Here is a 27,458-nt window from a genome sequence, read left to right as displayed (position 1 = left end):
GATTATATACATGTTTTATTAGAGTTGAACCTAAGTATTTAATTTTTTTGGTGGTCTGTGTGTATGTGTGTGTATAAAATTTAAAATTCAAATTGTTTATTGCTGGTATATAGGAAAGCAGTTGCCATATAGAAAAGCAGATGATCTTATATCCTGCAACCTTGCTATATTTGCTTATTAGTTCCAGGAATTAAAAAAAATTTCTTTTTGTAGATTCTTTGGGATTTCCTATGTAGACAGTCATGTCATCTGTGAACAAAGACAGTTTTACCTCTTCAAATATGTGTACATTTTCTTTTTCTTGTCTCATTGCAATAGCTAGGACTTTCAGTGCAATGTTGAACAGGACTGGTGAGAGAAGACATCCTTGCCTTGTTTTCAGTTATCCAGGAAAAACATCTAGTCTCTCACTATAAAGCAGGATGTTTGTTGTAGGTTTTTTGTAGATGTTCTTTGTCAGTTGAGGAAGTTCTGCTGTGTTTCTAGTTTGTTGAGAGGTATTACTTTTTATTTTTATCTTTATTTTTTTTGAGACAGAGTTTCGCTCTATCAGCCAAGCTGGAGTGCAACAGCGTCATCTCAGTACACTGCAACTTCCGCCTCCTGGGTTCAAGGGATTCTCATGCCTCAGTCTCCCAAGTAGCTGGTACTATAGGCATGTGCCACTACACCCAGCTAATTTTTGTATTTTTAGTGGAGACGGGGTTTACCATGTTGGCCAGGCTGGTCTTGAGTGCCTGACCTCAAGTGATCTGCCTACCTTGGCCTTCCAAAGTGCTGGGATTACAGACATGAACCACCATGCCTGGCCGAGAGTTTTTACTTTTTATAAATTTTATTTAGTTTTTAAAGACAGGGTCTTAATTTAATTTTATTTTATTATTTATTTTTTGAGACAGAGTCTCGCTCTGTCACCTAAGCTGGAGTACAGTGGTATAATCTTGGCTCACTGCAACCTCCACCTCCTGGATTCAAGTGCTTCTCCTGCCTCAGCCTCCTGAGTAGCTGGGATTACAGGTGCCCACCACCATGCCTGGCTAATTTTTTTTTTTTTTTTTTTGAGATGGAGCCTTGCTCTGTCACCCAGGCTGGAGTGTAGTGGTGTGATCTTGGCTCAGTGCAACTTCCACTGCCCAGGTTCAAATGATTCTTGTGCCTCAGCCTCCCGAGTAGCTAGGATTACAAGTGCATGCCACCACGTCCGGCTAATTTTTGTATTTTTAGTAAAGACGGGGTTTCAGCATCTTGGCCAGTCTGGTCTTGAACTCCTGACCTCGTAATCTACCTGTCTCAGCCTCCAAAAGTGCTAGGATTACAGGCGTGATCTACTGCACCGGCTAAATTTTGTATTTTTAGTAGAGACAGGGTTTTGCCACATTGGCCAGGCTGGTCTCAAACCTGTAACCTCAGGTGATCCACCTGCCTTGGCCCTCCAAAATGCTGAGATTACAGGTGAGAGCCACTGTGCCCGACCAGAGACAAGGTTTTGCCATGTTGGCCAGGCTGGTCTCAAACTCCTGGGCTCAAATAATCCTCCTGCCTTAACCTACCAAAGTGTTTGGATTACAGGCATGAGCCACCACACCTGGCAGCTGAGAATTTTTATAATCATTAGGTCTTGGGTTTTGTCAAATGTATTTTCTGCATCAAATCACATGATCATATGATTTTGTTTCTTTAACCTATTGACATGGTGGATTACAATGATTGATTTTCTTTTCTTTTCTTTTTTTAGCCCATGAGCCTAGTTTATGACGTTCCATTGTGCAAAACTCCTGTCCCCAGCACTGAGTGTGGCCCAAGCCGCACAGCAGCTGCCAAGGGACCCAACTGCCCTGCCTGGCTCTAGCTCCCAGCATTGCTACTGGGCAGGCCATAGGTACTGGAGTTTGTCCCACTGTCCCCTGTCCATCCATGTCAGAGGGGCCAGGCCATCGTGGTGGGGTGGGGCAAGAGTGTAGCTGTGGCCGAGGGCTTGTGAGTAGGCCTCCTACTCTACAGCGCTGGTGCAGGAGGAACTCTGGAAGCCCTGCACTCAGTGATACAGCTTCCAAGGTGTTCCTGAGTAGCAGGCATTGTCCCTCAGGAGGGGTGACCCCAGAGCCATGAGCACCCTGTTCCAGTGGGGGACTTTTTTTGCAGATGGGCTTGAGGGAGCAGGGAACCCCGCATGGCAGGTACCAGTTGAGTTGGGGGTTTGCTTTTCAGAACAACTCCTTCAGGAAGCCGAGGCTCATGATTTGGTAATGGACCTGCCCTGTAGGCCATCTTCACACATTCCTTGATCTTGGGGTGCTCTTCCCAGGGTAGGCCTGTCATCTTTCAGGCCAGCATGCCTCCGTGAGGCCAGATGAGCTGGCTAAGCAGCAGAACATCATCATAGCTATATTTGTGCTTCAGGTTCCAGCGGCAGTTGGGGCACTGGCCAGAGGGGTTAGGAGGATTTGGACTCTCCTTGGGAGTCGCTGTGATATGGCCTTCAATTATAGTTGACTTCTCTTCTTGGATCTCCACCACTTCCCTGAACCCGCGAGCTGGAAGTGGAGACCAGCTGGTCACTGCTGGCCTGCTAGGAGCCCATGGGGAGCCTGCCCACAGCTGGACACCAGAGCCTTGAAGCCATCATCTTGAAAAACCAACACTGACCTCTGCAATGATTGATTTTCAAATGTTGAACCAGCTTTGCAAAACTATAATAAACCCAAGTGTGGTGTGTAATTATTCTTTTTTTTTTTTTTTTTTTGGTTATAAAAGTGGTATCTTTGTTACCCAGGCTGGAGTGCAATGGCGCGATCTCGGCTCACCACAACCTCCGCCTCCCGGGTTCAGGCAATTCTCCTGCCTCAGCCTCCTGAGTAGCTGGGATTACAGGCACGTGCCACCATGCCCAGCTAATTTTTTGTATTTTTAGTAGAGACGGGATTTTACCATGTTGACCAGGATGGTCTCGATCTCTTGACCTCGTGATCCACCCGCCTCGGCCTCCCAAAGTGCTGGGATTACAGGCTTGAGCCACCGCGCCCGGCCCGTGTGTAATTATTCTTATACATTTCTGCATTTGATTTGCTTGTATTTTGGGAGGAGGGTATTCCATCTCTGTGAGATACATTGATCTATAGTTTTAATTTCTAATGTTTTTATCTAGATTGGTTATTAGGGTAATGCTGGATTCATAGGATGGGTTAGGAAAGGTTCCCTCCGCTTCTATTTTCTGGAAGAGATGGGGTCTTCTAGAGTAAAAAAGTTTTTTTTTTTTTTCCTTGAGATGGGGTCTTGCTCTGTCACTCAGGCTGGAGGTCAGTGGCACAATCTTGGCCTACTGCAACTTCTGCCTCCTGGGTTCAAGTGATTATCCTGCCTCAGCCTTCTGAGTAGCTGAAGTTACAGGCATGTGCCACCAAGCCTGGCTAATTTTTGTATTTTTAGTAGAGACAGGGTTTCAGCACATCGGCCAGGCTGCTCTCGAACTCCTGACCTCAGGTGATCCACCCGCCTCAGACTCCCAAATTGATAGGATTATAGACATGAGCCACCAAAAACAGTTTTAACGTTGGTGAAGTCTGGTTTATTATTTTTTCTTTCATGGATTGTGGTTTTGGTGTCATGTCTAAGAACTCTTTGCCAAGCACTAGATCCCAAAATCAATCTTCTCCTGTATTTTCTTCTAACATTTTTATATTTAAATTTGTGATTCATTTTGAATTTGTTTTCATATAAAGTGTGAGGTTTTAGGTTGAGGTTAATTTTTTTGTCTATGAATGTCTAGTTGTTCCAGTGCCATTTGTTGAAAAGTCTATTCTCCATTGAATTGTATTTACAAAAATCCAATTTGGGGTATTTGTGTTGTTCTCTTTCTGGGTTCTCGGTTCTCTTCTATTGATCTGTGTGTCTATTCTTCCGTCAATACCCTGTCTCAAGTATTACAGTGATCAAATACTAAGTAGTAAGTTTAATATCAGGTAGAGTGATCCCTCTTACTTGGTTCTAGTTTCTTTGCCTTATCATATACATTATATGATAAATTGTCTAAATCTACAAAAAAATTTGGTTGGGATTTTGATAGGAATTTTGTTAAATCTATAGATCATTTTGGGGAAGACTGACATCTCTACTATGTAGAGCCTTCCAGCCTATGAACATGCTGTGTCTCCCCATTGATCTAGATCTTCTTTGATTTTTCTTCCATTGGCATTTTGTAGTTTTCAGTGTACAGATTTTATACTTGTTTTGTTGGATTTATGTTAGACACCTCATTTTTGGGGTAGGGCTTATAAATGCTATTATGTTTTTAATTTCAGTTTCCACATGGTTGATGCTAATCTGTAGGAATACAATGGATTTTTGTGTGTTCATCTTGTATCTTTCAATCCTCCTGGACTCACTTATTAGTTACAAAAAAATTTTTTTTTTTTTTGAGATGGAGTCTTGCCCTGTCCGCCAGGCTGGAGTGCAGTGGCTCGATCTTGGCTTACCACAACCTCTCCCTCTCGGGTTCAAGTGATTCTCCTGCCCCAGCCTCCTGAGTAGCTGGGACTACAGGTGCACACTGCCATGCCCAGCTAATTTTTTTGCATTTTAGTGGAGACAGGATTTCACCATGTTGCCCAGGCTGGTCTTGAACTCCTGAACTCAGGCAACCTACCCACCTCGGCCTCCCAAAGTGCTAGGATTACAGGTATGAGCCACCACGTCCAACCACATAATTATTTTTATAGATTCCTTTGCATTTCCTACACAGAAAACCATGTCCTTGGCAAATAGGGATCCTTAACAGTCTCTATGCTTTTTACTTCCTTTTCTTGCCTTGTTGTACTGGACAGAATGTTTGATTACTTTTTGAGAACCAAAAATTATTTACTTATTTTAAAAATCAGTTTTCACTTAAATAGAAAACATTCTATTGCTTAATTATAGCAAATAGTAATAGGAAATGTTTACTACATGTCAGGCATTGATATAAGTGCTTTATCTTTATTAAGTCATTTAATCTCATGACTTTGACAGTAGGTGTCATTATCAAGCCCATTTTATAGATGTGGAAACTAAGACACAGAGAGGTTATGTAAGTTTCCCAAGGTCACATACTGTGTAAGTGGCAAAGCTGGGATTTGGACTTGTGTGGTCTGACTCCATAGACTGGGCTTCTACTACATCCACTGTGCAAAAAGCCTAGCTTCCATTGTAGCTGAGCCGGTTTTATGCTTCAGTGGAAGAACTAGATGGGGAGAGGAGTTAAGAGAGAAATGGAGAGAATGCTGAAGCATGAAAGACACAAAGCTTGAGCAAGATAAATTATGAGACCTGGGATATAAAAAGAAAAGGGGAAAGATCGCTGAGAATATGAGAATCAGAATGTGCCAGAAGCAGCAGGTCATGGAAAGCGTATAAGGGACAGCAGCCCACATCACTGCCCGTTCAGGCCTTGGCTGCCTAATCCTGGGTCCTGACCTGCTGTCTAGACATTTTGTCCTCCCTCCTACACTGTGCCATGCGGCCTGACTGCCTGGGCTGCTGGGCTATAGATGTGACATCCCTCCCAAAACTTCTCACACACTCAAGGATTTCAGCATCTACAGTTTCCTACTCTTAGCTCAGCGTCATTATTATTCTCTACTTCTACACTTCGGTGCTGGGTTTCAGTAAATCTCTTTTATAGCCCAGCTCTCGGGAGGATGCTAAGAAACTCTGGCTTGGTAACTTTGCCCTGTGCTTCTCCAGCCCCTACTGTCATCTTTGATCTGATAGAAGCTCAATTAGTTTAGCTTTAGAACCTGGAATTATACATTACCAACTCCTAGAGTGCCAAGGACCACTTAGAAGGTGGGCAAGAAGATCGATGTATACCTGAGAACAGGAGGAAGAGGCTGAGTCAGAAAAGAGGTACTCAAGGTGATCAGAGGCAGCTGGGAATAATGTGCAAATGTTCCCCAAAGTCCACAGGGTGAGGTTAAAAATCGAAGGCAAGTCTGAGGCGGGCAGATCACTTGAGGTCAGGAGTCGGAGACTAGCCTGGCCAACATAGTGAAACCCCATCTCTACTAAAAACAAAAACAAAAACAAAAACAAAAAACAAAAAACAAAAAAATATTAGCCAGGTGCGGTGACATACACCTGTGGTTCTAGCTGTTTGGGTGGCTGAGGCAGGAGAATTGCTTGAACCCAGAAGGCAGAGGCTGCAGTGAGCCGAGATCACGCCACTGCACTTCAGCCTGGGTGACAGTGAGACTCTGTCTCAAAAAAACAAAACACAAAAAAAACTAGTGCAAGTTAGGAGTGTCATGGAATACCCACAGGCTGAAGCAGTTGGTCACTGAGCAAATAATGCTTGAATTCAGTAGAAGTAAGTTGATTGGTGACTCCCTTGGTATCTGACGGCAATGCCACCTTTCAAGTGTAACTAAAGAGAAAACACCACTGAATACTCATTTTGAAGAGAATAGAATTGAAGATGAAAAAGCATATGGTGTAGGTTTTTTTGAGACAGGGTCTCATTACCCAGGCTGGAGTACAGTGGTGTGATCTCAGCTCACTGCAGCCCTGACCTCCTGGCTCAGGCAATCCTCCTAACTCAGCCTCCTGAGTAGCTGGAACTGCAGGTGCACACAACCATACCTGGCTAATTTTTGCTTACTTTTCAAAGAGACAGGGTTTCACTGTGTTGCCCAGGCTTGTCTTGAACTCCTGGGCTCAAACAATCCTCCCACCTCAGCCTCCCAAGTACCAGATTCATTTCTTTTTTTCTTTTTTTTGAGATGGAGTTTTGCTCTTATTACCCAGGATGGAGTGCAATGGCATGATCTTGGCTCACCGCAACTTCCACCTCCCAGGTTCAAGTGATTCTCCTGCTTCAGCTTCCTGAGTAGCTGGGATTACAGGCATGCACCCCCATGCCTGGCTAATTTTTTTGTATTTTTTTAGTAGGGATGGGATTTCTCCATGATGTTGGTCAGGCTGATCTTGAACTCCTGACCTAGATGATCTGCCTGCCTCAGCCTTCCAAAATTCTAGGATTACAGGCGTGAGCCACCCCACCTGGCTTCTCTCTCTCTTTCTCTCTCTCTCTCTCTTTTTAAGATGGAGTCTCACTCTTCCACCCACGCTGGAATGCAGTGGAATGATCTTGGTTTACTGCAACCTCTGCCTCCTGGGTTCAAGTGATTCTCCTGCCTCAGCCTCCCCAGTAGCTGGGACTACAGGCGTGTGCCACTACGCCCAGCTAATTTTTGTATTTCTAGTGGAGACAGCATTTCACCATATTGGGCAGGCTGGTCTTGAACTCCTGACCTCAAGAGAACCTCCCGCCTCGACCTCCCAAAGTGCTGGGATTGCAGGTGTGAGCCACTGCGCCCATTCTCCAAGACCACCAGTTCCATTCTCTCTGTGAATCTTAACGGTGACTTGATGAATATGAATTTATTGGTTGATTTAGGGACCAGTGACTTTCAAGGATGTGGCTGTGGTTTTCACTGAGGCAGAGTGGAAGAGACTGAGCCTTGAGCAGAGGAACGTGTACAAAGACGTGATGCTGGAAAATCTCAGGAATCTGGTCTCGTTGGGTAAGGACATGTTCTCTTCCTTCATCTTTCCATTCAAGTATTTCCTGACTATATTCAGTGTGCCAGCAATGTTTTAAATCTCTTAAAACATATTAGTGAATAGAATGATTAAGCATTTCTTCTGTCATGGAGTTTACATTCTCGTATAGGCAGACTGACAATATACAATAAGAAGCATATATAGGTAAATTATATATGTCGAAGGATAATAAGTGCTACATAGCTAAAAATATATATATATATATAAAAGATATATATAAATATAAGTACAGGAGATTAAGAAAGATCTGAAGGGCCCGGGCATGAAGACAACTGGCTGAACTTTTTTTTTTTTTTTTGTTTTTTTTTTTTTTTGAGACGGAGTTTCGCTCTCTTTACCCAGGCTGGAGTGCAATGGCGCGATCTCGGCTCACCGCAACCTCCGCCTCCTGGGTTCAGGCAATTCTCCTGCCTCAGCCTCCTGAGTAGCTGGGATTACAGGCACGCACCACCATGCCCAGCTAATTTTTTGTATTTTTGGTAGAGACGGGGTTTCACCATGTTGACCAGGATGGTCTCGATCTCTTGACCTCGTGATCCACCCGCCTCGGCCTCCCAAAGTGCTGGGATTACAGGCTTGAGCCACCGCGCCCGGCCCTGGCTGAACTTTTAAATTGTGTGAGCACGGTAGGCCTCTATGAGGAAGTACATTTGGGCAAAGGCTTGAAGGAGGTAAGGAGGTTGGATATGTGGGTCTGTCGGGAAACTGCTCCAGGCAGGGGGAAAGCTGTGCTAAGGCCCTGGAGGCAGGAGCATACCTAGTCCTTTGCAGGAAAAGCAAGGAGGCCAAAGTGGTTGGAGCACAGAGAACAAGGAGGAGAGTTGTAAGAGATGCCTTCTATGACCTAGGAGTTGGAAATGTTTAAGGTTTAAGGTATAAATCTGTCAGTCTGATGTTTATAGATTACTGGATATCATATATCATGTTTTTTTTTTTTTTTTAAAGAGATGGGATTTCTCCTTGTTGGTCAGGCTGGTCTAGAACTTCTGACCTCAGATGATCTGTCCGCCTTGGCCTCCCAAAGTACTGGGATTACAGGCATGCATACATCATGTTTTTATTCACTTATTTAAAAACTAAAATTGATTATTAGGTTGGCAAGGACAAAAGTATTCTAGATATTCCTGAGTTCTTGATGAGAGTCATATTTTCAGAGTTACAAATTCCTGTCAGCTGCTTTCTCAAGGCTTATGTTCATCTGATGTAGCTATGAATTAAATAGTTCTGATTTGTTCTCTTTGCATCTACTTAGACCTATATTGCACTGCTTCTCTCTAATTTGAATTGGGCTCATTTCAATCCATTTGGCTTCTAACTCAGTTGCCTACTTCTATTTCAGTGTAGACTCATCCATTTAAGTTTGCTTTCAATTGGCCAGTCTGATTTGGTCTTGTTTTTACCTTGTTTCATCTGATCTTGTTATTCTCTATCTTTATGCTCATACATTTTGTTGATTCTGAAGAATATATTAAAATTGCCTTAAAATAGTCTGATTCAAACTAATTTTGATGCTGAAACTTTGGATCTCATTGGATCCATTTCAGGTGTTAAGCTGTTTTCGTCTTTGATTCATCCTTCCCTTTCTTTCTACATCACTTTTTCTTTTATTGCTGAATTACTTAAAGCAAATCTCAAATATCATGACATACCACTCCTGTTATATCACAATGAAACTCCAATAAATAAAGACATTTTCTTTTTTTCTTTTTTGTTTTTTTTGAGACGGAGTTTCACTCTTGTTGCCCAAGCTGGAGTGCAATGGCACGATCTTGGCTCACTGCAACCTCTGTCTCCTGGGTTCAAGCAATTATTCCGCATCAGCCTCCCAGTAGCTGGATTGCAGGTGCGGCACCACTACACCGAGCTAGTTTTTCGTGTTTTTAGTAGAAATGGGGTTTCACCATGTTAGCCAGCCTGGTCTTGAACTCCTGACCTCAGGTGAACCGCCTGTCTCAGCCTCCCAAAGTGCTGGGATTATAGGCGTGAGTCACCATGCCAGCCAGGACATTTTCTTATATAACCACAGTATCATGACCAGAACTCACAAAGTTATTAGTAGTGCTTCAGTATCATCCAACACCTAATCCATGTTCAAATTTACCTGATTATCTCAAAAAATTGTTTTTGCAAATTTGAATCAGGATCCAGATGAGATCCACACATTCCATCTTCTAAAAAATTATCTTTTATTTTTTCTTGAGACGAAGTTTCACTCTTGTCCCCCAGGCTGGAGTGCAATGGCGCGATCTCAGCTCACTGCAACCTGCGCCTCCTGGGTTCAAGCGATTCTCCTGCCTCAGCCTCCCGAGAAGCTGGGATTACAGGCATGCACCACCATGCCCAGCTAATTTTGTATTTCTAGTACAGGCAGGGTTTCTCCATGTTGGTCAGGCTGATCTCGAACTCCCAACCTCAGGTGATCTGCCTGCCTTGGCCTCCCAAAGTGCTGGGATTACAGGTGTGAGCCATCACGCCCGGCTGGTAGAGGATAATTTTAGTATAATTGTAGATATTTACAGAGCTGAGGATGTCTCAGATGCCTACTTGGAAGATTCTCTGTTGGGATAATATATAGAATAGATTTGATTGTGGGTTTTTTTTGGATTAAAGTAAAATATGTAATATGTAAAAATGGAGTGCAATGCATAATCTTAATCTAATCATGGGAAACAAGGATTTTTTTTTTTTTTTTTTTTGACAGAGTTCCACCATGTTGTCCAGGCTGGTCTCGAACTCCTGAGCTCAGGCAGTCCGCTCACCTCAGCTTCCCAAAGTGTTGGGATTACAGGCGTGAGCCACTGCTCCTGGCCCTTTGTATTATTCATATTCTTATACTTTTCTGTATATTTGAAATGATTTCCAAATCAAAAGTTTGAAGAAGTTGAATGGAAATATAGGTCCTGCACAGCACATCTTGGGGAGAGAGACTTTAATCACTGAGAATGATTAATGGGCTAGGTCTTTTCATAAAACAAGAGCCCAGTCAGCCCTTCCTGTGACTCTTCTGGGAACTTTCTGTCTTCAGCAGAATCAAAGCCAGAAGTCCATACCTGTCCCTCTTGCCCTGTGGTCTTTGGCAGTCAGCAATTCCTTAGCCAAGATGAGCTACACAATCATCCTATTCCAGGATTTTATGCAGGAAATCAACCCACCCAGGAAATCCCTGCCAGGAGGATCAGCCACAGCCACATCGTCCTTCTGATAAAAATCACAGGGGGAGCTGAAGCAAAAGATTAACGAGTGGAAGGAAGCGTCAGACCCTTGTTTTGGAGTATAAATGAGAGAGGGACTTTAGTGGGCTTCTCTGGCCTGTTCCAGAGACCACCAATAAGCTCTCAGGGAGGCAATAGAATATTAGAGATCCAGCTCAGTCCAGCCCAGGATGCAAGCTCTGAGGAAGTAGACAGAATTTCCAAGAGGGCAAAAACCCCAGGGTTTGGAGCCGTAAGGTTTGGAGAGTATGCACTAGCTTTTAGCCAGAAGTCAAACCTGTTCAGACAGAAGGCAGTCATCGCGGAAAAATCTTCAGATAAAAGACAGTCACAGGTGTGCAGGGAGTGTGGGCGAGGCTTTAGCAAGAAGTCACAGCTCATCAGACATCAGAGGACGCACACAAGAGAAAAGCCTTAACGTCTGTGGAGAGTGTGGGTGAGCCTTTAGCCGCAAGTCACACCTCACCCCACATCGGAGGACACACGCAAGGGAGAAGCCATTTATGTGCACGGAGTGTGGGTGAGGCATTTATAACAAGTCACACCTCATTCAGCACCAGAGAATTCACACAGGGGATAAGTCTTACGTGTGTAGGACTGTGGTGAGGCTTTGTGAGGAGATCGTGTCTCATCAAACACCAGAGGATACATTCAGGTGAGAAGCCTTTTGTTTGCAGAGAGTGTGGGCGAGGCTTTCGTGATAAATCCACTCTCCTTATACATCAGAGGGCACATTCAGGGGAGAAGCCTTATGTGTGTGAGGAGTGTGGGTGTGGATTTACCCGGAAGTCGACACTCAAGTCACGCCGGAGAACACACTCAGGGGAGAAGCCTTATGTATGTAGGGAATGTGGATGGGGATTTAACAGCAAGGGAGTCCTCAACACACACTGGAGGACACCCACGGGAGCGAAGCCTTACGTGTGGCGAGTAGCCGCAAGTCCACTCTCAGCTCACATCAGTGGATACACTTCGGGAGAAGCCTTCACAGGGAGTGAGGGTAAGGTGCTGGTTGGAAGTGGCCCCTTAAGAGACACTGGGAGTCAAATCTGTCCACTGTACGCCTACCCGGTCTAGTTCTAAGGGCTTCAGGGACAGTCTTCTGACCCCTTATATTCCTGCAGATGTGAAGATGGCGGAGCTCTAACTTCAGAGAGCAGAGGTGCCAAGTGACGGTCCTCTTGGAGGAATGGTCTTTGCACCTGACTACTTCCTCCTGCCGCTGTGTTCTTCCATTGGCTTCTGTGACACTCTTCTGCTTCATTTTTTTCTATATCTCTAGCCTTTGCTGTATTTTCTCCTACCCCACATTTAGATGTTACTCACAGTTCAGTCTCCAGCCTTATGATCTGAGGGACTCCTTAACCAGGTCCGCTTTCTAACCCTCCAGTCCCAAGTCCAAGATTATTTAACCACACTCTAAAAGTTCTTTAGACTCAGGACTTAAACCTCACAGCCATGCCATGTTGGCCCTCAATGACAGTGATGACTACTAGCAATGCCTCATCATCGACCTTCCAATGTTAGGTTTAAGGGTATTTAAACACAGCTCCTCTTAAATCCTCCAATCTCAGTTCACAGTGTTTTAGCCACACTCAGGTGGCTAAATTACGTCCAGTAATGGTGCTAAGGCCTGTAGCCAACTGTCCCACACTCCCAGGGCCCATATGGCCCAGGTTCTGACAGTTTGCCTTACTCCCTTCTTGGCCTGGGTCAGCCCTACCTGACACCCTCTGTCAATGAGTGTACCTTGGAGAGCTGTCCATTCAGGCCCCAGTGCCTTTATTTGCTAAGAGACTCTTTGTTTCAGAAAAGAAGGGGAGAGACGTTTGGGTAGCCTCAAATTACTTTGGCTTGGTTTTGATGCTGGAGAGGAAGAAGGACTTGGAGAGAGAAAAGAAGTTACTGGCCCAGAGACTTTTGTCCACTCCCTCTCACTGGAAGTGGTTGATCTCCAGGGAATCCCCAAGGTTAGCCTGGTTGGGGGAAGGGCTAGAGGTACCTGGAATGTAGTTTCTCCTTACCCCTGCGTGGCCTACAACCCTAATGCTGCCCCTTTCCCATGGCCTGAGCTAAAAGCCACAGTGTGTGTATGTGTGTGTGTTTAGGGGTTGCTGAGCAGGGGAAGGGTGGGTCACCATCATTCCACAAGACCTCAAAGTTACTTCTCCCATGGAAAACCAAAGTGGAAAAATTAAGGATCATACATCCTCTTTAAACATGACAGGGAGAAAAAAATGTTCATTTTATATATATAAGTGAAAATTTTTTTTTTTTTTTTTTTTTGAGACAGAATCTTGCTCAGATGCCCAGGCTGGAGTGCAGTGGTGCGATCTCGGCTCACTGCAACTTCTGCCTCCCAGGTTCAAGCAATTCTCTGCCTCAGCCTCCTGAATAGCTGGGATACAGGTACCCACCACCACACCCAGCTAATTTTTGTATTTTTAGTAGAGATGGGGTTTCACTATATTGGCCAGGTTGGTCTTGAACTCCTGACCTGTGATCCACCTGCCTCGGCCTCCCAAAGTGCTAGGATTATAGGTGTGAGCCACCGCGTCCGACCTCATTTTCTATTAAAATCCATGTAAGCACTGTAGAGACACCACACAGGTCTGGCCCAGTGAGATGACTGTCAGGTCCAGGCAGTCACAGGAAGAGATGCAGAGGGTATCTCTGTCTAGGCCAGGGCAGATGGCTTTGGATGCCATCTAGTCAAGAATTACCCCTTCCTTTGTCTCTTCGAAAAGAGAATGAAATCAGGGCTGTAATGGCCTCATCTCTGCAGCAACAGGCTGGAGGTGTTGTGAGACCTTCGTAGTAAAGGGTTGCTGGGGAAGGGGAGGGGTAGGGAAAGGTGTTTCTGGTGTAGGGGCTGACAGCTCATTTCTGAAGGATGATATGGAGCTTCATTCAAGTGACTGCAGGGCCCAGTAAGTCAAACTGAGATCAAGGTGGCCTGTCTCCCTGCTGACCTCATCCTTCAACCCCACCCCTAAGGTTCCCTGGCTCTGCCCATTTTTCTACCATTGTATTTGGCCCTCCAAATCCCTCATCCCCTTTCCTTGAACTTTGTCCCTCAGTGCAGCTTCTCCCTCAGCACATACTTAGGGACTGTTCTTTATCCCTTCCTGTGGACTTGTTCTTCAGCACTGACTTTTCCCTTTGTTTCTCTCTTTTTTTTTTTTTTTTTTTTTTTGAGATGGAGTTTCACTCTTGTTGCCCAGGCTACAGCACAATGGCGCAATCTTGGCTCACCGCAACCTCCACCTCCCAGGTTCAAGTGATTCTCCTGCCTCAGCCTCCTGAGTAGCTGGGATCACAGGCATGCGCCACCCTGCCTGGCTAATATTGTATTTTTAGTAGAGACAGGGTTTCTTCATGTTGATCAGGCTGGTCTTGAACTCCCAACCTCAGGTGATCTGCCTGCCTTGGCCTCCCAAAGTACTGGGATTACAGGCGTGAGCCACCGAGCCTGGCTTGTTTTCTAAATTTTATTGAAGTGGTGCCTGCAGGGTAGGATGGTAGGGGAGAGTGCTTTGGGAGGAGCCACAGAAGGCTCTGGAGGGGCTACTTGCCACCTCTGCTACTTGCCCAACATCTGGGGAACAAGGATAGAACCTCCTAAGGTCAGTTCCAGCTGTCACTGATTCCCTACCTTCTCCCTCTCTGAGGAATGGCTCTACCTCACTTTGCCACAGTTTTAGCGTCTTAGAGGTCTGCATTTATAAGCCACTTTCCCATAAGCCTTTGTGGGAGTGCTCACTCAGTGCAATCCCAGGGGTCCTAGTTTTCTGCAGCTGTTCCTTTCCATCATCACTCCATTTTCTCCCCTGCCTTGTTAACCCTCCTTTCCTATTTTGAGGGTCCCTTCATGCCCTGGCCTCAGGAATTCCTCTTTCTAGGCCTTGGAGTAAGGTGAGAATCAAGATCTCCACAACTGGCTCCAGTGATTCAGATGCTGGGCCCTATGGTAAACCTCTCTCCAGGAAAGAAACGGGTGAGGGTGGAGCGAGGCTTGGGCATTTATAATGAGTCTTAAGGGGGATCATGGGCTCTTAGAACCTTAGAACTCAGGACTTGTGAATCCTGTGTAGGTCCTGGAGGACTGGGATAAAGCTGGGTTCAGATTAGGGATCCGAGGCTGCCACCATTGGGGGAAATGAATCCCACTGTTCACTCTGACTCCAGGTGATTCAAGGGCCCTGATTCCCTAGGGCCATATTTGATTAGGAAGAGTAAGCCCAAAGGAGTGGTTATGGAATGATGAATGTGTGGGAGGGAGATGGTTAGATGAGGATTTGAACTTGGAGGTTCCAATTCCATGGGGGAGGATTTTGTGTGGTGGGAGGCTGACAAGTGAGAAAATCTGAAATGTTCTAATAGATAATGGGAAGAGGTATCTGTCTTTTGAAATATCCAAGCTTTTATAGATTTCTATGTTACCTCTTATTCTCAAGCTGAATCTATACTGAAGATTTAAAAAATCTGGTATATCTGGGCCAGGCGCAGTGGCTCACATCTGCAATCCCAGCGCTTTGGGAAACTGAGGCTGGCAGATTACTTGAGGTCAGGAGTTTGAGACCAGCCTGGCCAACATGGTGAAACCCTGTCTCTACTAAAAATACAAAAATTAGCTGGTTGTGGTGGTGGGCACCCCTAATCTCAGATACTTGGGAGGCTGAGGCATGAGAATCGCTTGAACTTGGGAGGCAGAGGTTGCAGTGAGCCAAGATTGCACCACTGCACTCTAGCCTGGGTGACAAATCAAGACCTTGTCTCAAAAAAAAAAAAAAGTTTTTAAGTCTTAATAAATGTTTCATGTGATTTTAACTAAAATGTACACAAATGATGAAATAGAAAATGAATTTACTATTTTGTAGTAAATTACAAATTTGTTAAATACATCTAATCATCTTATGCCATTTCATATGGGTATAAATAAACATTTTTAAATGTTGGAAGTTATTCTCTTATAGGAAATAATGGTCATATGGAAGTTAGTTTTGTGTCTGGCAGATAGTATAGTAGTTGCACACAGTGTGTTATCTTTTTTTTTTTTTTTCACTACCAAATGTACCTTTGGAAGATGAACCAATCCTTAAAGCCCAGCTCCCCATCCAGGCTTTTTCGTTTCTGCCTTATTGACCTTGTCCAATCAGTTCTCTGACAGTCATTAAGTCATTAAAGCTGTGATTTCTCTTTCTAGGAGTCTATGTCTTTTCTGTTGAACCGGCCAGAAGGGAACTGAGATCACTTCTTTTCATGTGACAGTCCCTGGATGGGAGAATCCTGTGACACACATGAGCATTCTCAGTACAAGCATGTAAAACATTCATGACAGTTATACAGTCTGCTGGGAGCCACAACAGGACGCTGGATTGGCTCAAAAGTCCCACTTGGCTGGGCACAGTGGCTCACGCCTGTAGTCCCAACACTTTGGGAGGCCAAGGTGGGTGGATCACCTGAGGTCAGGAGTTGGAGACCAGCCTGGCCGACATGGTGGAACTCCGTTTCTATTGAAAATACAAAAATTAGCCTCATGAGGTGGCGGGCACCTATGATCCCAGATAGTCAGGAGGCTGAGGCAGGAGAATCACTTGAACCTGGGAGATGGAGTTTGGAGTGTGCTGAGATCATGCCACTGCACTCCAGCCTTGGACAGAGTGAAACTCTGTCTTAAAAAAAAATTTTGACTAATTCTGCTACAACCAAGATTTAGGTGTCTGCTACACCAGACCCATCTCCAGAGACCTTTTATGTGAAGATTCCAACGTGACCTACTGATGTTTTCCAAGCTGGAAACATCTATGATCAGGCACTGCAGAAATAGTACCTGGCGAACATTTGTACTTCTTATCCTTAGAACATTGGGCCCTTCCAGCTTAGAATTTAGATTTCCTTGTTACTGGGGACAGAGTAGGGAGATATTTCTACCTATTTCACAGCAAGTGTCTGCTAAACTAATGCTGTGACTAACTTGGTCATTCTGGCTTTCCCATGATGGTAGGCTGGCAGGAAAAGGGAGGAGCCATTATATTTATGTAGGTCATTGACCCTGATTATCATGCATGCTGATGTTGCTACTCAAGTATGTCTGAACCCAGGAGATTCTGTGAGTGCTTCCATACTCAGGCATAAGCAACAATGGGCACTTGCAGCAATCACAGCTCTCTATCAGGGTAAGTCAGCTAAGGGATCTGAGCTCTTGGAGGTGAAAGTCTATGTTTTCCCAGTAGGTAAGCATCTTCGACCTGTAAGGGTTGACTCGGGGGGCAGGAACTATAATATGGTTAATAAAGGAGGGAGGTTAATGAGAATCAATTTGCCAGGCGCGGTGGCTAACGCTTGTAATCCCAGCACTTTGGGAGGCCAAGGTGGGCGGATGATGAAGTTGGGAGTTCGAGACCAGCCTGACTAACATGGAGAAACCCATGTTTTCTACTAAAAATACAAAAAAAAAAAAAAAAATTAGCTAGGCGTGGTGGTGCATGCCTTAAATCCCAGCTAGTTGGGAAGCTGACTTGAACCCAGGAGGCAGAGGTTGCGGTGAGCCGAGATTGTGCCATTACACTCCAGCCTGGGCACCAAGAGTGAAACTCTGTCTCAAAAAAAAAAAAAAAAAGAATCAATTACGGCTTCAGGGCCAGTTGCAATGGTGGGAAATGTTACCTTTTCCACTAATCCACTTATATCGAGTCTTAAGTAGAGATTGTAGCTCACCAGGTTCTTGCCTGGCTCTGTGATATGCTGAGCTACATGCAGAGCTGGCGCATGGGCGGACCCAAACACAGGCAGGGGAGGACAGCACTGTACAACTTTTTATGCTCCATCTCACGTCCTCTTGGCCCACATTCTTACCCTGACCATAGCTGCACTCAGGTGAAATCAAAGACCTCCTCACTCTTTCTCTCGTGTTCCTTCTATGAGCTTCTCTGCTGATGCAGTGTGGGAAGCCTGCAAGAGCCCCTCAGCCTTTCTGGCAGCATGCAAGTCTGGGACTGCAAAGAGGTTAGGTCTCCCTGGCAAATCACTGACAATGGATGATGGAAACCAATGGGCAAACAACCAGCCTCCTAGGCTTTGGTGGGAGACAGAGGACCACCAAGTAGATTGAAGCACTGTTGTCCACCATGGTAACCAGCTCAATACTCTGTTCTTGGTATGGCTTTCCCTTCTCCCTTCTTTTACGCTCTTAGTGTCCTGATGCCTGTTTTCTGAGGTCCCTTCCTAAAATAGACTACCTGCACACACGTCACCATCTCATGCTCTGCTTTTGGGGGCCCCTGAAGCATAGTCTATTAGTCTCTCATGCTGCTAGTAAAGCATACCTGAGACTGGGCAATTTATAGAGAAAATAAGTTGAATTGACTCAAAATTCCACATGGCTGGAGAGGCATCAGAATCATGGCTGAAGGCAGATGAGGAGCAAAGTCATGTCTTACATGGCGGCAGGCAAGAGAGCTTGTGTAGGGGAACTTCCATTTATAAAACCATCAGCTCTCATGAGACTTACTATCACGAGAATAGCACAGGAAAGACCCAACCCAAGATTCAATTACCTCCCATTGGGTCCCTCCCATGACATGTAGGAATTATGGGAGCTACAATTTAAGATGAGATTTGGGTGGGGACACAGCCAAACCATATCACATAGGCACAAGAGCTATTAGGGAGAGAAGTGTAAGCCTGTGACTTCTGAGACCACTAAACCAGAGGAAGAACTCTCACCTGAATTAGAATTTGTGTTGGGAGGCTTCCCTTTCAAATTTACATTCTGTGGGAACTCATAATCTCAGTTGTCTTCTTACTCTCCTGTATCCTGACTCTGTTCCTTTCTTTTGGCAAAGAACTAGAGCCTATAAATCAATTCGTATTTTACCAGTCCTTCAAAATGTCCATAAGCTGCCAAATTTCCCTAAACTTGATATATTTCTCCTTAAGTCACAATCAAACTTGAGAAAAGTCTATACTCATTGTCCCTGTTTCCTTAAATCCAAGTTCTCCATTTTCTTGCAATCTTTCTTTTTTCTTTCTTCATTTTTTCTCTTTCTGTCTTTCTTTTGTTATAGAGAGCTTTGTTATCAAAGCAAAGCAATTTTTGATTTACAGGATTATCTAAAATTTGCAAGTAAGGTTTCTTTACATTGGAATTTTTATGGGAAACCCCACCTGGAGCATCCAAAGACAGGAAAGAGTTGGGGCTCAGAGTCATGGATAAGATATGAATGTCCCAGATCGAGGCTATCTAGGAAAAGCATGTCTAGTGTCTGGGAAGAGATGTTATTTCGGGAGAAAGAAAAAAGCCTCTCAACTGTGGTTGCACTGCCAGCAACCCGGTTAGCATCCAGTCTTCCATAGCACAGAAAGTCCCTCACTTACAATGGTTCAACTTCCATTTTTCAACTTTATGATGTGAAAATGATATGCACTCGGTAGAAACTGTACTTTGAATTTTGATCTTTTCCCCGGGCTAGCAACATGCAATATGATACTCTTATGATGCTGGGCAGCAGCAGTGAGCCATAGCTCCAGGCAGCCACACTCATGAGGGTAAACAATGGACATTACAGTGTACTGTGCTGCTGCTGATTTTGCCCAACCCTAGACTAATGTAAGTGTTTTGTTTGTTTTTGTGACAGTGTCTCACTCTGTCACTCAGGCTGGAGTGCAGTGGTATGATCTTGGCTCACTGCAACCTTCTCCTCCAGGGCTGAAGCAATCCTCCCACCTCATCCTCCCGAGTAGCTGGGACTACAGGGACGTACCACCACACCCAGCTAATATATATATATATTTGGTAGAGATGGGGTTTCACCACGTTTCCCAGGCTGGTCGAACTCCTGGCCTCAAGAAATCCACCCACCTCAGCCTCCCAGAGTGCTGGATTACAGGCATGAGCCACCCTGTCTGGCCTAATGTAAGTGTTTTAAACCCGTTTAAGTAGGCGAGGCTAAGCTATGATGTCCTGTAGGTTAGGTGTATTCAATGCATTTTTGTCTTACAATATTTTCAATTTAAGATGGGCTTATTCGGATGCAACCTCACTGTTAAGCCAAGGATCACCTGTATTACCTTTGTAGGGACAGGCAAACCTACAGGAAACCTAAAATTCCGGTCTTGGCCCACAGTTCTCAGCCCATGAGTTACAAATCTTCAACGGCTAGCCAGAAGACAAACCAGCCCTAACTACCTGCTGTAAAATGCTCTAAGAGGTATGGGAGGAGCTATGTTCTCTCCCAGGACCTAAAATTAGTGTGAAGCCTTAGGAGGAGACTGATATCCCCATATATGATGAGAAAACTTTGAATCACAGAGGTTTATAAATGACTGAAATGGTTTTTGGAGAGATTATATCTTACCCTTCTCATTCCCAGTGCCAGAATTATCTGACTCAAGTGCGTGAGAATTCTGGCCTCTACTTTTGGGGGTGGGAGAACTGTTGAAATTTCTCAATTTTAGTCATTCTTGGTTTTACTCAAGCCCCCAGCCCCAGCTCTCTTGAGCTGCACACCCTTCTTGCCTTACCCTGCCCTCTGCCCTTTTGGAAATTCTCCTTAGTCCCAGGCTTCTCACTCAGAGATTCAGGAGGCAATCCAGGGCCTCTAATCCCATATTGTAGCTGTCACTTTATTGAGCTGGGTTTACCATCTGAGCTGTCAAGGGCCTATTTTATTTTAATCGTTTAGAAATACGGTTTCATTCTGTCACCCAGGCTGGCGTGCAGGGGCATGATCATAGCTAACTATAGCCTAAAACTCCTAGGCCTAAGCAATCCTCCTACTGCAGCCTTCTGAGTAGCTAGGACTACAGGTGTACACCCCTATACCTGGCTAATTTTATTTTATTTTTATAGAGACAGGGTCTCACTATGTTGCCTAGGTTGGTCTCAAACTGCTGGCCTTGAGCACGCTTTTGTCTCAGCCACCCAAAGCACTGGGTTTACAGTTGTGAGCCACTGCATCCAGCCTAAATAACCTGTTTTATTAGGGAATCTGATGATTCAAAGTTTCCTTCTCTGCTAGTATTACAGTCTTTTTTTTTTTTTTTTTTGAGACGAACTTTTACTCTTTTTGCCCAGGCTGGAGTGCAATGGTACGATCTCAGCTCACCGCAACCTCCAGCTCCTGGGTTCAAGTGATTCTCCTGCCTCAGCCTCCTGAGTAGCTGGGATTATAGGTATGTGACACCACGTCTGGCTAATTTTGTATTTTTAGTAGAGACAGGTTTTCTCCATGTTGGTCAGGCTGGTCTCGAACTCCCAACCTCAGACGATCCACCTGCCTCAGCCTCCCAAAGTGCTGGGATTACAGGCGTGAGCCACTGCACCCAACCTAAAAAATAATACTTTTTTAATGTGTGTGGAAAGATGGATTGAGGGCAGGGCTGAATGGTGAAAGTGGAAGAGACAAGTTGGGAGGCTTGAGATCCAGCAAGAGATGAAGGTCTTTAGGGCCAGGATGGAGCAGTGGACGTGGAGAGCAGCAGATACACGTGAGAACGATTTCAGACGTAGGTACGGGACTGTGTTTCCCTCCCTCTTTTTCCCTGGCTGCTGTAGCAATAGGTAACTAGTGTGCACAGCTAAAGATGGGGGGGAACCAACACATGTTCACAATTGTTCAATGTGACGTTTATTGCAATAGCAAAATTCTGGAGACCATTTAAATGCCTGTTATTAAGCAGATTATGCCCACACAAGGGAGTATTGTACAGCTGTACAAGACAGAATAAAGAAGACCGTTATGAAATTATATGAAGTGACTTCTAGATTAATCATTCTTGGTGTTACTCAAGCCTCCAGCCCCAGCTGGAGCTGGGTTAAAGAAAATTTAGGGTTAAAGAAAAAACAAAGTACAAAAGAGTATTATGAAGTATGTTATCTTTTGTGTGAGGAGGAAGGGGAAACATACATTTTTTTCAAAAGAAAATGTAAGAAGGGTAAACCAGAAACGAATACAATGGGCTTTTTTTTTTTTTTTTAGAGACAGGATCTCACTCTTGTCACCTAGGCTGGAGAGCAGTAGCACAATCACAGCTCACTGAAGCCTCCACCTCCCAGGCTCAGGTGATTCTCCCGCCTTAGCCTCCCAAGTAGCTGGGACTACAGGCATCCACCACCTTTTACATTTTATTTTAAACTTTTATTTTATTAAAAATTTTAAAAATTATTTTTGTTTTTTACCTGAACTACAAAGATATAAAAAATTATTTTTCTAAAAAGATGTAACAAATTATTTATTAATGTAAATGACAATTTATAATTGCATAAATATATGGGTTACAAAATGATGTCATAGTCTGTGGATACAATGTGGAATAATTAAATCAAGCTAGTTAATATACCCATCACTTCAAATATTTAGAATTTTGTGTTCAGAACATTTGAAATTTATTCTCTTAGCAATTTTGGAATGTATAATACTCTGCTATTAACTATATTCGCCACACTGTGCAATAGAAGTAAAAGTATTCTTACCCTTTGACCATCATTTAAATTTTTTAAATGCAACAAAATATCAATTTCAAAACAGCATCAAAAAGTGAGTGTATTTAACCATAGTCAGATGAGGTTAGAGCAAATGAGTTCAATAGAATAACATTCTATCGCATGTTTAATGAACTAGCAACAAGAAAAAGCTGGTGGAAGAAAGGCAGAGGAACTTTGTCTGGCAAGAATTAGAATGGAAGGGCTCCATAATCATCTGACATCAGTTCCCATATTATATCTATGATTAGAAATGTACATGATAGGAACTCGAAGAATAATCTTAAGATTCTTTTTTTTTTTTTTTTTTTTTTGGTTTTTGACATCCAATTTTGGGAGAGAATCTTAAGAGTTTTTTAAGGTCTCGGGTTTGTGGCTACAATGTAATACTTATGCTGAGTTACTCTCTGTGCTAAGCAGTCATCTGCATAGGTTCCTTCCTGTGCATGGTAATCTGGTAATCGTTCAAAGTTTGGATCCTCGGTGATCCTTTAAGCCACTTGGTACTTCTGCCCCAATTTCCACTTTCAGCTATTACACAATCAGTTATACAAGGGATACACTTGGCATACAGACAGCTCATCACTGATTGCAGTAGGTCTAGTTTGGCTCTAATGGAAAAGTCATGTTGGAATCAAACAGGATGTGGTAAGGTGAACCCAGCTGTGTAATATATTGGACAAATAAGCAGGAAGGGTATTGGGGAAATTTTCTTTCCATTAGCACACTGGGATCTTCCTTTTCTTTCTTTTTAGGTCTTAATCTATCATTTTCTTTAAGCCTGTGGTATTAGAGGCTAAGCATTTGCTTCATGGTCACAGACTTCCTTGTTTTCTTTTGCTTTCCCATGCTTATGCCACACTCTTCTTTATTTTTATTTATTTATTTATTTGAGACGGAGTCTTGCTCTGTCACCCAGGCTGCAGTGCAGTGGCACCATCTCGGCACACTGCAGTCTCTGCCTCCTGGGTTCCAGTGATTCTCCTGCCTCAGCCTCCCGGGGAAGCTGGGATTACAGGTGCCCGCCACCAAGCCCAGCTAATGTTTGTATTTTTAGTAGAGACAGAGTTTCACCATGTTGGCCAGGCTGGTCTCGAACTTGTGACCTCAGGTGACCCGCCTGCCTTGGCCTCCCAAAGTGCCGGGATTACAGGTGTGAGCCACCGTGCCCAGCCTCTTGTTTATTTTTTTTTTAAGACAGGGTCTCACTGTTGCCCAGGCTGGAGTGCAGTGGCTCAACCTGCACTGTAGCCTCAACCTCTCGGGCTCAAGCAGTCCTCCCACTTTACCTCCCAAGTAGCTGAGTCCACAGGCATGCACCACCACACCCAGCTAATTTTTTAATTTTAATTTTTGTAGACACAGGGGTCTCACCATGTTGCCCAGACTGGTTTCGAACTCCTGCCCTCAGGTGATCTACCTGCCTCGGCCTCCCAAAGTGTTGGAATCACAGGCATAAGCCACCGTGCCCAGCCTATTTTTACTTTTTATAGAGACAGGGTCTCACTATGTTGCCCAGGCTACAATTGGTTTGCTATAGGGAATAGGTTTTGCAGGGCACTGGTCCCCAACTTTTCAGGCACTAAGGACCAGTTTCATGGAAGATAGTTTTTTCCACGGACTAGGGATGGGGGATGGTTTCAAGATGAAACTGTTCCACCTCAGATCATTAGGTTAATTAGAGTCTCATAAGGAGCACATAACCTAGATCCCCTGAATGCACAATTCACAATGGGGTTCGCACTCCCACGGTAATCTAAAGCCGCTGCTGATCTGACAGGAGGCGAGCCTAGGTGGTAATGTCCGAGGTCTGGGAGTTGGGGACCCCTGTTGCAGGGTTTAAGTGAAAAGGGGAGAGATTGGGACTTCTAGTGTTGCTTTTCCTATAGTTCTGAATTTTGAATCATGTTAATGTTTTGCATATTCAAAATAAATGAAGTTAAATCAATTTAAATGAACTTAAAATAATTTAGTTCATAAAAAATCCAAAATAGAAATAAATGAAACTTATTGAATATCAAATTTAGAAAAAACACAAAGAGATGAAAAGAATTAATCTAGGCTGGGCAACGGTAGCTCATGCCTATAATCCCAGCACTTTGGGAGGCCTAGGTGGGTGGATCCCTTGAGTCCATGGGTTCAAGACCAGCCTGGGCAATATAGCGAAACCCCATTTCTACAAAAAAATACACAAATTAGGTGGGTATGGTGTTGTGCACCTGTGGTCCCAGTTACTAGAGGCTGAGGCAGGAGAATCACTTGAGCCCAGGAGGTGGAGGTTGCAGTGAGCCGAGAATGTACAACTGCACTCCAGCCTGGGTGACAGAGTGAAACCCCATCTCAAAAAAAAAAAAAAAAAATTACTCTAAATAAAATGTGAATACCCTGACTACACGCCTTCAGTGAGATCTATTCTAAGAACAAAAAGAACTGCAAAGGAATTCTGAACTTTACTTAGTGGGTTTGTTATTGGTAGTGTTGGGACATAGCAACATAGCAAGTCTTTTTTAAAAAATTCTAACACTACATATCACAAAATACACAAATCTTAAAGGTATAGCTGGATGACTTTTGACAAATGCACACACCCATGTGACCATTACCCAGATTGAGATAAAGGACATTTCCATCATCCAACAAAGTTCCCTTGTGCTCTACATCATGCCCCCCAAAAGCAATCATTCTTTTGATCTGTTCCACCACAGATTCACCAAGTATAGTTTTGTTACATAGACATATTAGGTAGTGGTGAATTCCGGGCTTTTAGGGTATCCATCACCCAAATAGGTATATTGTACCCATTAAGTGATTTCTCATCCTTCACTCTACTCCTATCTTTCTGAGTCTCTAGTGTCTATTATTCTATTCTCTCTAGGTGTACACATTAGCTCCCACTTATAAGTAAGAACATGGGGTATTTGACTGTTTCTGAGTTATTTCACTTAAGATAATGGCCTCCGTGGCTGGGCACATGGCTCACACCTATAATCCCAGCACTTTGGGAGACCAAGGAGGAGGACTGCCTCAGCTCAGGAGTTCAAGACCAGCCTGGGCAACATGGTGAAACCCCGTGTCTACTAAAAATACAAAACTGGCTGGTTGTGGTGATGTGGGCCTGTAATCCCAGCTACTTGGGAGGCCGAGGCAGGAGAATTGCTTGATCCCAGGAAGCGGAGGTTACAATGAGCCAACATGGCACCACTGCACTCCAGCTTGGACCACAAGCGAGACTCCTTCTCAAAAAAAAAATAAAAAATACAAATACAGTCAGGCGTGGTGGCTCACGCCTATAATCCCAGCACTTTGGGAAGTTGAGGTGAGTGGATTACTGGAAGTCAGGAGTTCAAGACCAGCCTGGCCAACGTGGTAAAACCCTGACTCTACTAAAACTACAAAATTAGCTGGGGGTGGCATGCACCTGTAATCCCAGCTATTTGGGAGGCTGAGGCAGGAGAATTGCTTGAACCTGGGAGGCAGAGGTCGCAGTGGGCTGAGACTGCACCATTGCACTTCAGCCTGGGCAAAAAGAGCGAAACTCTGTCCTAAACAAAAACAACCCCCCCCCCCCCAAAAAAAAACCCCATGAAAATTAGCCAGGTGTGGTGGCTCACACCTGTAATCCCAGCTACTTGGGGGGCTGAGACAGAAGAATTGCTTGAACCTGGGAGTAGATGTTGCAGTGAGCTGAGATTGTGCCACTGCACTCCAGCCTGGGCAAACTTCGTCCCAAAAACAACAAAAAAAACCAAAAAACAAAAACAAAAAAACCATGAAAACTAGCTGGGTGTGGTGACTTACACCTGTAATCGCAGCTACTGGGGAAACTGAGGCAGGAGAATCAATTCAACCTGGGAGGCAGAGGTTGCAGTGAGCTGAGATCATGCTATTGTCGTCCAGCCTGGGTAACAGAGCGAGATTCTGTCTTTAAAAAAAAAAAAAAGATAATGGCCTTTACCTCCAACCATGTTGCTGCAAAAGACATGACTGAATTCTTTTTTATGACTCAGCACCTTTTTGAGATCCAAGTAGTTCATTCTTTTCTATTGGTGAGGAGAATTCCATTATATGCATATATCAGAGTTTATTAGTTCTGCTATTGATAGACATCTGAGTTGTTTTAGTTTTTGGTTATTATGAATAAAGCTTCTATGAACATTTTTATGTGTCTCAGGCAGCTTGGGCTGCCATAACAAAAAATTACATGGTATGGCTGAGTGGCTTAAAAATCAGAAATTTTTCTTCTCATAGTTTTGGAGGCTGGAAATTCCAAGGTCAAGATCTGGCTAGGTTTGGTTTCTGGTGAGGGCTCTCTTCTTAGCTTGTGGATGACCACCTTCTTGCTCTGTGCTCCTAGCACCTTTCCTAGGTGCATGCATGCAGAGCTCTCGGGTCTCCCTTTTCTTATAAAGGCACTGATCCCATCACGAGGATCCCACCCTCATTACCTCATCTACTTTTTTTTTTGAGATAGAGTTTTGCTCTTGTTGCCCAGGCTGGAGTGCAATGGCACAATCTTGGCTAACTGCAACCTCTGCCTCCCAGGTTCAAGTGATTCTCCTGCCTCTGCCTCTCGAGTAGCTGGGGTTACAGGCATGCATCACCATGCCTGGCTAATTTTTGTATTTTTAGTAGAGACAGGGTTTTGCCATGTTGGCCAGGCTGGTGTCCAACACCTGACCTCAGGTGATCCGCCTGCCTCAGCCTCCCAAAGTGCTGGGATTATTACAGGTGTGAGCCACCGCACCTAGCCATCTAAACTTAATTATCTCCTAAATGTTCTGCTTCCAAATATCATCACATTGGGGGGTTAGGCCTTCAACATATGAATTTTAGGGGGATATAATTCAGACCATAGCATTTGTCTTTTGGTGGATCTGGGTGCTGGGTGTGGTCATTACCATTGGAGTGTCACTGCTCTCCGGTCAGTGCAAGGGACTATACGTGCCTACATACATACAAAAACATATTTACATATATTGCTATAAAACATGAGTTCACACTGATATCTCCAATTCCAGATATTACTGGTTTATTCTAGTTTTCTCCCTTTCCATATTTATGGGAGCCAGGTTTCTTCTCTACAGAAACCCAACTCCCATTAAATGAGATGCAGTTTTATTGGGAGATAATTCTGTGTCTCTTGTCTTTCTGGGTGTCTTGCGGCC

The 27,458-nt window shown here is 44.2% G+C and overlaps 1 protein-coding gene and 2 pseudogenes across 1 annotated transcript; 1 reads left to right on the top strand and 2 right to left on the bottom strand.

Moving 5' to 3' along the window:
* Positions 1 to 1,733: 1,733 nt before the first annotated feature.
* Positions 1,734 to 2,633, bottom strand: LOC116565027 (annotated as a pseudogene).
* On the top strand, positions 2,559 to 13,033 carry ZNF589 (zinc finger protein 589). Its single transcript, XM_032297900.1, is given in 8 exon segments — positions 2,559 to 2,709; positions 3,903 to 3,936; positions 7,430 to 7,556; positions 10,625 to 10,741; positions 10,744 to 10,811; positions 10,813 to 11,223; positions 11,225 to 11,407; positions 11,490 to 13,033. Coding segments are annotated over 8 exon segments (1,392 nt in total). The 5' UTR covers positions 2,559 to 2,653; the 3' UTR covers positions 11,886 to 13,033.
* A 9,031-nt stretch (positions 13,034 to 22,064) lies between these two features.
* On the bottom strand, positions 22,065 to 23,142 carry LOC116564679 (annotated as a pseudogene).
* Positions 23,143 to 27,458: the final 4,316 nt, after the last annotated feature.

The sequence above is a fragment of the Sapajus apella genome, unplaced genomic scaffold (genome assembly GCF_009761245.1).
Source record: "Sapajus apella isolate SASKATOON/1434 unplaced genomic scaffold, GSC_monkey_1.0 scaffold38, whole genome shotgun sequence".
In the NCBI taxonomy this organism is placed as follows: domain Eukaryota; kingdom Metazoa; phylum Chordata; class Mammalia; order Primates; family Cebidae; genus Sapajus; species Sapajus apella.
Note: the sequence above shows the minus strand (reverse complement) of the source record. Positions and strands in the feature narration are given on the sequence as shown.